General features: G+C 43.8%; 1 protein-coding gene across 2 annotated transcripts in view; it reads left to right on the forward strand.

Annotated features, from left to right (window-relative positions):
* Window positions 1-13,189, forward strand: part of LOC106572009 (pleckstrin homology domain-containing family M member 2) — a 43,260-nt gene that overhangs the window by 6,457 nt on the left and 23,614 nt on the right. The window contains exons 5-10 of one of the 2 annotated variants that reach the window (XM_014145701.2): window positions 1,611-1,698; window positions 1,926-2,100; window positions 2,548-2,601; window positions 3,599-3,875; window positions 4,224-5,087; window positions 11,267-11,336. In XM_014145701.2, coding sequence (XP_014001176.1) covers window positions 1,611-1,698; window positions 1,926-2,100; window positions 2,548-2,601; window positions 3,599-3,875; window positions 4,224-5,087; window positions 11,267-11,336 — 1,528 coding nt within the window. The remainder of the gene's footprint in view (window positions 1-1,610; window positions 1,699-1,925; window positions 2,101-2,547; window positions 2,602-3,598; window positions 3,876-4,223; window positions 5,088-11,266; window positions 11,337-13,189) is intronic. The other variant, XM_014145702.2, reaches the window with a different exon arrangement.

A 13,189-nucleotide genomic window follows, 5' to 3' on the forward strand; every position in this document is an offset into this window, starting at 1 on the left:
CTTTCAAGGAGCGGGACTCTAACCCGGAAGCTTATAAGAAATCCTGTTATGCCCTCCGACGAACCATCAAACAGTCAAAGCATCAATACAGGACTAAGATCGAATCGTGCTACACCGGCTCCGACGCTCGTCGGGTTGTTTCATGGCTTGCTAACGAACTATTAGACTACAGAGGGAAGCACAGCCAAGAGCTGCCCAGTGACACGAGCCAACCAGACGAGCTAAATTACTTCTTTGCTCGCTTCGAGACAAGTAACACTGAAACATGCATGAGAGCATCAGCTTTTCCGGATGACTGTGTGATCACGCTCTCCGCAGGCGATGTAAGACTTTTTTAAACAGGTCAACATTCACAGGGCCAGATGGATTACCAGGACGTGTACTGCGAGCATGCGCTGACCAACTGGCAAGTGTCTTCAATGACGTTTTCAACCTTTCCCTGTCTGTAATACCAACATGTTTCAAGCAGACCACCACAGTCCCTGTGCCCAAGAACACGAAGGTAACCTGTCTAAATGACCACCGACCCGTAGCACTCACGTCTGTAGCCATGAAGTACTTTGAAAGGTTGGTCATGGGTCACATCAACACCATTATCCCAGAAACCCTAGACCCACTCAGTTTGCATACTGCCCCAACAGATCCACACATGATACAATCTCTATTGCACTCCACACTGCCCTTTCCCGCCTGGAAAAAAGGAACACCGATGTGAGAATGCTATTCATTGACTACAGCTCAGCGTTCAACACCATAGTGCCCTCAAAGCTGATCACTAAGCTATGGACCTTGGGACTAAACACCTCCGACTGCAACTGGATCCTGAACTTTCTGATGGGCTGCCTCCAGGTGGTAAGGGTAGGTAACAACACATCTGCCACGCTGATCCTCAACACGGGGGCCCTTCAGGCGTGCGTGCTCAGCCCCCTCCTGTACTCCCTGTTCATTCATGACTGCACGGCCAGGCACGACTCCAACACCATCATTAAGTTTGCCGATGACACAACAGTGGTAGGCTTGATCAACAACGAGACAGCCTATAGTGAGGTCAGATACCTTTACTGTGTGGTGTAAGGACAACAACATCTGCAGTCCTCATGCCTCCTTGCAGCATGCCTAAGGCATGTTCACGCAGATGAGCAGGGACCCTGGGCATCTTTCTTTTGGTGTTTTTCAGAATCAGTAGAAAGGCCTCTTTAGTGTCCTAAGTTTTCATAAGTGTGACCTTAATTGCCTACCGTCTGTAAGCTGTTAGTGTCTTAACGACCGTTCCACAGGTACATATTCATTAATTGTTTATGGTTCATTGAACAAGCATGGGAAACAGTGTTTAAACCCTTTACTATGAAGATCTGTGAAGTTATTTGGATTTTTACGAATTATCTTTGAAAAACAAGGTCCTGAAAAACGGACATTTCTTTTTATTTATTTATTTAATTTTTTTTTACATAAAGGCAGGGTTTAGTGACTAGGCATAAGGATAGTTAATAAGAGTAAAATGATGAACAGAGTAGTAGCAGCATATGAGTGTGAAAGTGTGTCTGTATGGCTAATGCGTATAACTAGTCCCCTTATTGTAAATTAACCATCTGCTTTGAATCTCTTCCCAGAAATGCATTGGTGTGCAGCCATGATCACCTCACACTCTTCCTCACGTTGGTTTCGGGACTGGAGTTCATTCGCTTTGATCTGGAGTTGGTCAGTTATTAGACAGTGCTTTAAAACAATTGTAATTCATATTAGTACACTTCATTTACAAAAGTCCAACAGTTCAGGCTTTATTGTAAGACAATAAGAAAAGTACCATCAGGTTTAACCAAATAATAATGGTTTGTGTGTAAAATTAATAAATAGTTCAGTCAAAAAGAGATGTGTAATGTAGCGTCAAGGATACTCTCAAACCCCAATTGTTTTCTGGATGTTAGGATGTCCCTTACTTGGATGTGGCACCCTACATGCCGGAGTACTACAAGCCCCAGAATCTGCTGGATTTTGAGGAGCGCCTTCCCAGCTCGGACAGCCTTTCTCTGCTCTCCTTCACCTCCCTCACCTCTACCAACCTGGAGTGGGACGACAGCGCCATCGCCCCGTCCAGCGAAGGTCGGGCTCCACCTATCCATCTCTTTCCTTTTTTCCTTCTCCACCTCTGTCTTTACTCTCCATCCCCTTTCTTCTCTGCCTTATGCTGTGTCACTAGCCTAATTCATAGGCTGGTTTGTCAAGTAATGAAGTATTGATGCTGAAGTTGGATCGATCAGGAAGACACTTGTGGCTCATGGGTTTTAATGTAGAAATAGTATCTTAGCACTCACATTGAAGTGCTCTTCATTGATCACATAGCACAGTATATGAACTCCAGGGTGTGAATGCTTTATCTCCTGTCACTTTCCATAAACCATTGAGCCCCCATTTATTTGTAGTTTTCTCTGCCTATCCATACCAGTAACTGTTCTCATCAAGTGTATCATATTTCTCTCATATGTCACATTTTCTACCTCTGTCTCGGGCCTTCCCGTTCTAACGTTGAGTCTTATCCCTCCTTTTTAGATTATGATTTCGGTGACATCTTCCCCGTGTTGCAGCCAACTGCAGACTGGGAAGGTGGGACATGATTACCCCTCCTTTCCTCCCCGCTCACAGCATCATGCATGTCCTCCATCCCACAGTGTGTGCTCAATGCATTCTGGTCCTCTGTGTAGTCAGTGGTTTAATTGGAGTATCTTAATTGCAATATCAATGCTGAGAGGGAAATGGTAGAGAAATCAATGAAGGGGCTTCTGTTTTATGCACTTTAGTTTATTGGGAAGTAGGCTAGATGGATTTGTAAGGATATTAAAATCCACTGTTGCTGTGCTTTTACACTTAAGACACTACTGAATCAAACGTCAATTGTCCTCAATATCATTACATGTGTAGAGTATTAAGGGATGAATTGCATAATGATGCCTAGCATTTCTTTCTCACCTTTATGCAATGAAATATGTGGCACTATTGCCAACATTTTCATACGATTTTTATTGCCAGGTAAATTATTTTCTAAGCAGACATTTCTATGCACTGGTGAATTGTTAATGTTGTCTATCATGTTTTAATGAACCACGCAACATGTTTGTTTTACAAGACGTGATCTTGAAGCTTACGCAGCATTGATGTGGAATAATACTAGAGAACTGCAATGCCTGATGTAGCTGGTACTCACTCTGTTTGGTGTCTGCCGGCATATATGTGGAATATCCTCTTTCTCATTGGAACCATTGGATTGCATGGCTTTGTTCTAGGTTCAACTCTGCCTTCAAAGCTTTTGTCACCAACTGTAGCATGTACTATAGCACTGTCACTGCATTCATTTGACATAGTTTCACCAATGCCTGTGTCACTCAACAAGCTTGTCTTTTTTTTCTGCCTGCCTGTCTTTGTCCTGTGCATCCTGTGGGAAATGTGTGGTTGCGTGCCCTCTTCCCTGTCCCAGCCAAAGCACCACCGGTATCCATTCTCATTATTTGGATCCAGAATGTGTACAGTATCTGTAGCATACTGTATGTGTGATTGTTCTGCTATTTTGTTTACTGTGTGTGTTCCTCTCCCCATCCTGCCACAGAGGGTGACCTCACCGACCCGGTTATCTGTCCTCGCTCCAGCGCCTCAGACCCTCAGACGGTCTTCAAAGACTCTGTGATTCTCCGGGCTGCCATCATCCCAGTGAGGGGAACTTCCCCGCCCCGCAGCCCCACCAGACACAACCCCTTCAACGAGGACTCGGACACCAACACCTCGGCCGACATCACCCCCGTCCACACTGCCCTCCGCCACCCCCACGACACCACCACCACCGTGGACGACACGGAGAGCACCAGCAACGAGCTGGAGGTTATCAGGTACAACACACACTCCTAACATTAGCCTCTATGGGTAAAACTACATAAGATTTAGGCAAGTTAGCTGCTTAGCCACTAACTGGTTATCAAGTTTATGTTGCCCACACTTTTTCTCAGCCTCAACACACAGAGCTTGGAGTTATGGAACATGCCATTTGGATTCAATCTTCATTTTAGCTCACAGACATCGAGGTTATCAGATCAAGCAAAGCCCTCATTTATTGGCACACTCATACAGGTCAGCAAGTTCCCTAGCTTTTTGGCTAGTGAAATGTTAGGAATTCATATGGACCTAGGAGGAGTACACATGGACTAACTATTATGACATACTGCTTTCCTTTCCACCAGGATGGCCAGACGAAGGAAGCCAGCTAAGAAGCGCCATGTCGTGAAGGGCTCCAGTGACTCAACGGTGAGCAGTGAACAGAACACAGCGGGCTCCGAGCAAGCGGAGGTAGAGGACAGAACCCAGGCGAGAGGGGGAGAGGGGCTGGATGGAGACTCCTGTAGCCCCTCTGCGGGGCCGCCGCAGGGCTCAGGAGCCGAGACGGCGAGGAGAAGGAGCAGGAGAGGGATGGGGGAGGAGGAAGGCCAGGAGGAGGATGAGTCAGAGGGTCTCCTGCGGCTGCCGGAAATGACTGACACCTCCATGGACAGTGTGGGCCAGCCCCTACGTGACGTTATGGACCGACTCAATGGAGCTCTGGACGGGGGGCAGGCGTGGTGGCGACCAGACAGAGAGGAAGAAGATAAGGGGGAGGAGGCGGAGAAGACCCATCAGAGTTCCCTCCCCAGAAGCTCCTCCTCTGGCAGCCCTGAAGCCAACTCCCAGTCCCCGGGGCAGCAGCCCTTTCGAGGGGATCCCATTATTGAGCCGCCTGACCCGGAAGCCGTGGCCCCCCTCCTGCTGCGCCCTGCTCTGGCCCCGAGCCCCAGCTTCCTGCAGGCCCCTCCGGCCCCTGCAGACTTTTACTGCTTTATCCCCGACAGTCCAGATGCTGCTGCCACGCGTGGTGGCCACCATGACACTGCAGGGCATGGCCAGCCGCAGGCTCTTCCTGGTGGCCATGAAGATGAGAGAGAGGCAGAGGCACCACCAGGACAGGACCCCTTCTTAGAGGAGGCAGTGGTGGTTGAGAATGGATTGCCTGCTGGAGAAACTGAAGAGGACAGGCTCAGTCCAACAGAAAGCTCCCATTCTGCAGAATTCAAGTGAGTTGGGAGATTAATTACACATGTTTGGGTGAACAATGAATGGAACCTTTTTAAACATTGCCTAACTTGGGGGGGGGGGGACGTTCTACACTGCTAACATATATAATTGTTTTAAGATGGTCATACCAAGGATCATTGAGCTATTTTATTTAGAATTTTAGAATCCATTTGGCCTTAATGCTATTAGCCCATAGAAACACATTGAATAATAGATTCATACACTTTTAAGTGTCTGTCCTATATCTGAGCGATTATAAAAATAAAAAAAAAAGAAGAAATAATAAAACATTTTACCCATATTTAACCAATTGTTTTGGGCTCTAAACTACTTCCATAATACACTGAGTAACATTGCTCTTGACCTGGGGAATCCATGTGAAAGCTATGATCCACTTCAATCAGTGTAGATGAACGGGGAGGAGACAGGTTAAAGAAGCGTTTTTAGGACTTGAGACATGGACTGTGTATGTTTCAAGTACAGTGAAATGCCTTTCTTGCAAACTCAAAACCCAACAGTGCAATAATCAATAATAATGTAATACTAGTAAAACACACAATGAATAAGAAATATGAAGAACACAATAACTAAGTAAGCATACTATATACATGCTAAAGTTCCAATAGCATATTTACAAGGTACAGGGTCTGTCCTGTCTGTCTGTCTGTCACCTTTTTTGAACTAGGCAAGTCAGTTAAGAACAATTTATTATTTACAATGACAGCCTACACCGGATACTGGAGTGATGGAGGGTAGATACAGTATGTATAGGGGTAAGGTGACTAGGCAAAAGGATATAAGATGAACAGAGTAGCTGCAGCTTGTATGTGAGTGTGTGTGTGTGTAGAGTCATTATAAATGTACATATGTGTGAGTGAGCAGATGATGGAGTGAGTGTAGGGCCTGTCAGTGTGCATATAGACAGTGTAAAAAAATAAAAGGTCAATAAAGATACAAGGTTAACTCAGTCTGTGTAGCTGTTTTGTTAGCTATTTATCAGTCTTATTGCTTGGGAAGAAAGCTTTTCAAGAGCCTGTTGGTGTTAGACTTGATGCGCCGGTACTGCTTGCCGTGCGGAAGCAGAGAGAATAGTCTATGGCTTGGGTGGTTGGAGTCTTGAACGATTTTCCAGGCCTTCCTTCTACACCGTCTGACATAGAGTGCATTCAGAAAGTATTCAGACCCCTTCACTTTGTCCACATTTTGTTACATTACAGCCTTATTCTAAAATCTATTGATGAGGATTTATTTATTTAATCTACACACAATACCCCATAATGACAGTGAAAACAGGTTTTTAGAAATGTTTGCAAAACAAAAGTATTCAGCCCCTTTGCTATGAGACTTGAAATTGAGTTCAGGCGCATCCTTTTTCAATTGATCATCCCTGAGATGTTTCTACAACTTGATTGGAGTCCATCTGTGGTAAATTCAATAAAAATAAATAAATAAAATAAACTCTGACCTGGCTAGCTACCTTCGTTTACATGTGTCCCTAATACTAACTAGATGGAGAAAATGTAAAATGTCTAAATAATTTTGCCTTCCCTGTAGCTCAGTTGGTAGAGCATGGTGTTTGCAACGCATGGTGTTTGCAACGCCAGGGTTGTGGGTTCGATTCCCACGGGGGGCCAGCACAGAAAAAAAAATGTATGAAATGTATGCATTCACTACTGTAAGTCGCTCTGGATAAGAGCGTCTGCTAAATGATTAAAATCTAAAATGTAAATGATTTGGAAAGGCACACCTGTCTATATAAGGTCCCACAGTTGACAGTGCATGTCAGAGCAAAAACCAACCCTTGAGGTCAAAGAAATTGTCTGTAGTACTCTGAGACAGGATTGTGTCAAGACATAGATCTGAGGAAGGGTACCAACACATTTTATGCAGCATTGAAGGTCCCCAAGAACACAGTGGCCTCCATCATTTTTAAATGGAAGAAGTTTAGAACCACCAAGACTCTTCCAAGAGCTGACAGCCTGGCCAAACGGAGCAATCGGGTGAGAAGGGCCTTGGTCAGGGAGGTGACCAAGAGCCCGATGGTCACTGACAGAGCTCCGGAGTTCCTCTGTGGAGATGGGAGAACCTTCCAGAAGGACAACCATTTCTGCAGCACTCCACCAAGCAGGCCTTTTATGGTAGTGGCCAGACGGAAGACACTCCTTCGTAAAAGGCACATGGTAGCTCGCTTGGAGTTTGCCAAAAGGCACCTAATGGACTCTCAGACCATGAGAAACAAGATTCTCTGGTCTGATACAACCAAGATTGAACTCTTTGGCCTGAATACCAAGCGTCACGTCTGGAGGAAACCAGGCACTGCTCATCACCTGGCCAATACCATCCCTTTGGTGAAGCTTAGTGGTGGCAGCATCATCTTGTGGGGATTGTTTTTCAGCAGCAGGGACTGGGAGACTATTCAGGATCGAGGGAAAGATGAACAGAGCAAAGTACAGAGAGACCCTTCATGAAAACCTGCTCCAGAGCACTCAGGACCTCATACTGTGGCAAAAGTTCACCTTCCAACAGGACAACGACCCTAAGCACACAGCCAAGACAATGCAGGAACGTCTTTGGGAGTCTCTGAATGTCCTTGAGTGGCCCAGCCATAGCCCAAACTTGAACCTGATTGAACATCTCTGGTGAGACCTGAAAGTAGCTGTGGGGCGACGCTTCCCATCCAACCTGACAGAGCTTGAGAGGATCTATAATCGCTGCCAAAGGTGTTTCAACAAAGTACTGTATAAAGGGTCTCAATACTTATGTAATTATGATATTTCAGTTTATTATTTTTAATAAATTAGCAAAATGTCTAGACCTGTTTTTGTTTTGTCATTATGGAGTATTGTGTGTCGATTGATGGGGATTATTTATTCTTTAATCATTTTTAGAATAAGCCTGTAATGTAACAAAGTGGAAAAAGTGAAGGGGTCTGAATACTTTCCGAATGCATTTTACATGTCCTGGATGGCAGGAGCTCGGCCCCAGTGATGTACTGGGCTGTCCGCACCACCCTCTAGCACCATACCAGGCAGTGATGCAGCCAGTCAAGATGCTCTCAATGGTACTGCTGTAGAAGTTTTAGAGGATTTAAGGGCCCATGCCAAACCTTTTCAGCCTCCTGAGGGGAAGGAGGCGCTGACGCGCCTTCTGTACGTGTGTGCTTGGACCATTTTTAAGTCTTTAGTGATTTGGACACAGAGGAACTGGAAGTATGTGTGCTATTCAGAGGGTGAATGGACAAGACCAACGGTTTGTTTCTTTGAACAGGGTATGGTAGTACGCTTTCGACACCTTGTGGAGTGTGGTGGATGAATCAGAGTTAGTTGGGTAACATGGATAATTAAGATGTTTTATTTGCATAATATGCTTATGTGAGATACTTGTCATGTGTGAATGTATTGTTAAACCATGTGAAGGGATGGCGTGATTAATGGGAAACCAATTACTTGTCTCCACAATGTCTGTGCGCAAGTCACTCCCCTCAGTGAGCTTGTCCAGGAGTGGAGTCAAGAGGGGGTTTACTTGAGATGGGAGTATCTAGAGTTGTCAATTGATTTATGCCATTGGATGAGCTAATGGTTCTGTTCTATACCCTACCAGGGAGAGACGGTTCCAGTTTGGGGTAGGAGGACCAGATACTGGTCTATACAATGAACACTGTTGATACAGCAGTTGCTGTCTGCTATGCTTTATAGATATCTTTCATACAAAACGTAACCTTCGTGAACTGTTCCTAAGATCTGTTGTTCGTCATGTACGTTGAGAGGGGTGGATCTTGGGTATAAAAGATCCTTGTACTTTTGTGTAATCACTTTTCAATGGTTCATTAGAGATAGCGCTTCATTAAAAGTCAAGTGCTTTTGCAAAAGCATCTTAATTATTAACCTCTAGGGTATGTGGGACGAAATCGTCCCACCTACTCAACAGCCAGTGGAATCCCGTGGCGCGATATTCAAATACCTTCTCAAACATATGACTATTTTACACCATTTTAAAGACTCTCGTTAATCTAACCACACTGTCCGATTTCAAAAAGGCTTTACAACGAAAGCAAAACATTAGATTATGTCAGCAGAGTACCCAGCCAGAAATAGACACCCATTTTTCAAGCTAGCATATAATGTCACAAAAACCAAAACCACAGCTAAATGCAGCACTAACCTTTGATGATCTTCATCAGATGACACTCCTAGGACATTATGTTATACAATACATGCATGTTTTGTTCAATCAAGTTCATATTTATATCAAAAACCAGCTTTTTACATTAGCATGTGACGTTCAGAACTAGCATTCCCACCGAACACTTCTGGAGAATTTACTAAATTACTCACAATAAACGTTCACAAAAAACATAATTATTTTAAGGATTATAGATACAGAACTCCTTTATGCAATCGCGGTGTCCGATTTTAAAATAGCTTTTCGGCAAAAGCACATTTTGCAATATTCTGAGTAGATAGCTCGCCATCACGGGCTAGCTATTTTGACACCCACCAAGTTTGGCACTCACCAAACTCAGATTTACTATAAGAAAGATTGGATTACCTTTGCTGTTCTTTGTCAGAATGCACTCCCAGGACTTCTACTTCATCCACAAATGTTGTTTTGGTTCAAAATAATCCATAGTTATGTTTAAATATCCTCTGTTTTGTTCTTGTGTTCAAGACACAATCCAAAGGGTGACGCGCGGACGCGTATCGTGACAAAAACATTCTAAATATTCCATTACCGTACTTCGAAGCATGTCAAACGCTGTTTGAAATCAATTTTTATGCGTTTTTTCTCGTAAAAAAAGCAATAATATTCCGACCGGGAAACCCTGTTTTCGTTCAAAGACTCAAAGTTGAAAATGGCCTCTTCACGTGCACGCGCGCACCCGTCTCATTGTTCTCAGATCGACCACTTACCAAATGCGCTACTGTTTTTCAGCCATGGGCTGCAAAGTCATCATTCAACGTTCTGGCGCCGTCTGAGAGCCTATGGGAGCCGTAGGAAGTGTCACGTTACAGCAGAGATCCTTTGTTTTCAATAAAGAGAGTGTAGAAGGCCAAGAAATGGTCAGAGAGGGCACTTCCTGTACAGAATCTTCTCAGGTTTTTGCCTGCCATATGAGTTCTGTTATACTAACAGACACCATTCAAACAGTTTTAGAAACTTTAGGGTGTTTTCTATTCAAATCAAACAATTATATGCATATTCTAGTTTCTGGGCAGTAGTAATAACCAGATTAAATCGGGTACGTTTTTTATCCGGATGTGAATATACTGCCCCCTACCCTAGAGAGGTTAAAGATGTAGTTTTAAGTATAACTCTGACTTGTGTGTGAAGTTTGTAACTCTCCTCATTTGGAAATGCAGAAATTAGCCACCACAGGAGTCCATGCACTGACGAATTGAGTAAATTCTAAGGGCAAAAGGGGTTCAACTCAATATTAGGAATGTGTTCCTAATATTTTGTACACTCGGTTTATACCTTCATTTTCCGACATGTACGTGCTAGTGAGAGTCTAACCTTTTTATAGAGGGGTCATATTAGTGTGTAGCTCAAACTGTTAGGACGCAACAGACAGAAGTTGGCCGATAAGCGGTACCAACTTGAGTCGAGTTCCGTGGCGCTTTTGGCCGTATAACGAAACGGAGAACACCATCGTGTTCGTGAGAGTCTCATCTTCCCGTAGAGTGGTCTGATGATTCGTTTGTAGGCCAAACCATTCAGACGCTACAGACACTTTAGTGAGAACACCGATTTTCGGGATGTCTCACTGTCTGACAAACACAGCTCTAGCTTTTGTTATTATGCAAATTAGATTGCCGCAAGGCGGGCATCGACTAGCGGTTTTTAAAGGCACAATATCTGGGAAATATTTTTTTCTTAAATGTCCACCTGATTTCAGTTTGTGACATAACAAGCAATGTATAGTGTAGAGAATCATTGTACCATCTTTCAATAACAAAATAATCTATCTTGGCCGAATTAACTTGTTTTTGTAGCTGTATGAGTCTGATGTACAAAACTGAAAGTAAAAAGAAACAAATTAAACTTATTGAAGGGAAGCAATCAGAATGACAGATCTATTACAAGCATTTCTATCGGAAATCTGTCGGGTCGTGCACAAAATTACATAATTAACTGTTAAGCCTTTTTTGGGGCAATTCTGATTGTGTGGCTGTTTCAGGGTGGACAACAATCACCTGCTACTGCTCATGATCCACGTCTTCAGAGAGACCGAGGAGCAGCTCTTCAAGGTAAGCCTAGTATATTATGTTGGGTGGAGGGGGTGTAATAAGGCTGTGTGCTTAGGGTTGTTGTCCTGTTAGGTCAACCTTCGCCCTGTTCTGAGCACTCTGGAGCAGGTTTTAATCAAGGATCTCTCTGTACTTTGCTCCGTTCTTCTTTCCCTCGATCCTGACTAGTCTCCCAGTCCCTGCCGCTGAAAAATATCCCCACAGCATGATGCTGCCACCACCATGCTTCACCGTAGGCATGGTGCCAGGTTTCCTCCAGACTTGACCCTTTTTATTCAGGCCAAAGAGTTTAATCTTGGTTTCATCAGACCAGAGAATCTTGTTTCTCATGGTCTGAGAGTCCATTAGGTGCAAGCGAGCTGTCATGTGCCTTTTACTGAGGTGTGGCTTCCGTCTGGCCTTTCTACCATAAAGGCCTGATTGGTGGAGTGCTGCAGAGATGGTTGTCCTTCTGGAAGGTTATCCCATCTCCACAGAGGTACTCTGGAGCTCTGTCAGAGTGACCATCGGGTTCTTGGTCACTTCCCTGACCAAGGCCCCTCTCTCCCGATTGCGCAGTGTGGCCGGGCGGCCAGCTCTAGGAAGAGTCTTGGTGGTTCCAAACTTCTTCCATTTAATAATAATGGAAGCCACTGTGTTCTTGAACCTTAAATGCTGCAGAATTTTTTTTGGTACCCTTCCCCAAGTGTGTGCCTCGACACAATCCTGTCTCGGACCTCTACGGACAATTCCTTCGACCTCATGGCTTGGTTTTTGCTCTGAGATGCACCGTCAACTGTGGGAGCTTATTATAGACAGGTGTGTTTCTAAATAATTTCCAATTAATTGAATTTACCACAGGTGAACTCCAGTCAAGTTGTAGAAACAACTCAGGGATGATCAATGGAAACAGGATGCACCTGAGCTCAGTTTCGAGTCTCATAGCAAAGGGTCTGAATACTTTTGTAAATAAGGTGTTTTTAAATAAATGTGCAAACATTTCTAAAAACCTGTTTTCACTTTGTCATTATGGGGTATTGTGTGTAGATTGATAAAGAAAATAAGGCTGTAATGTAAAAAATTTGTAAAAAGGGAAGGGGTCTGAATACTTTCCGAATGCACTGCATTTGTTTGTTTAGATTTTTCTTTTGCCTTTGTTCATGATTTTTCAGGGCCACCATAGTTTCTCAAAAACATGTGAAATCACAAAAGGTGTCTGGACCCATTTACTTTAAAAAAATTGAGATTTGGTTTAAAAAAATAGGACAGAAATACATACATTTAAAACGTCTCACACAGCCTACATATCAGTATATACAAACAATAGCTATGTCAAATAGGGAAGAGGCGTTGTGAGGTGTTTCTTTATCTGTTTTTTGATACCAGGCTTGCTGTTCACTTGAGGAATCTTTGATGGAAGGGAGTTCCATGCAATCATCCTGTACATTTTCTTGATTTTGTTATGGTTTTGGGGACTGTGAAATGACCCCTGGTGGGTAAGTGTGTGTGTCAGTGCTGTGTGTAAGTTGCCTATGCAAATAATTTGGAATTTCCAACACGCTGTTTTTTTATAAAAAATAAGAAGTGATGCAGTCAGTATCTCCTCTACTTTTAGCCAAGAGACTGATATGCATACTGTTGTATTGATTAGGGCTGAACCCATTTAGTCGGCGGTCGATTGTTTGGTCGATAGGCTGTTGGTCGACATTTCTTTAGTCACAAATTGATTTAAGTGGTACACAAGACACCTGTCTGATTCACACCTGTCTCAGTGGACTAATCCATTGCTCCGGCCACGGGGTTGGCGCAGTCCATCACTAAGAGTGGTACTGAAATTGTAAATTATTATATTATGTTCGAGTAATGGTGCAACA

Source organism: Salmo salar, chromosome ssa15 (assembly GCF_905237065.1).
Source record: "Salmo salar chromosome ssa15, Ssal_v3.1, whole genome shotgun sequence".
Lineage (NCBI taxonomy): Eukaryota > Metazoa > Chordata > Actinopteri > Salmoniformes > Salmonidae > Salmo > Salmo salar.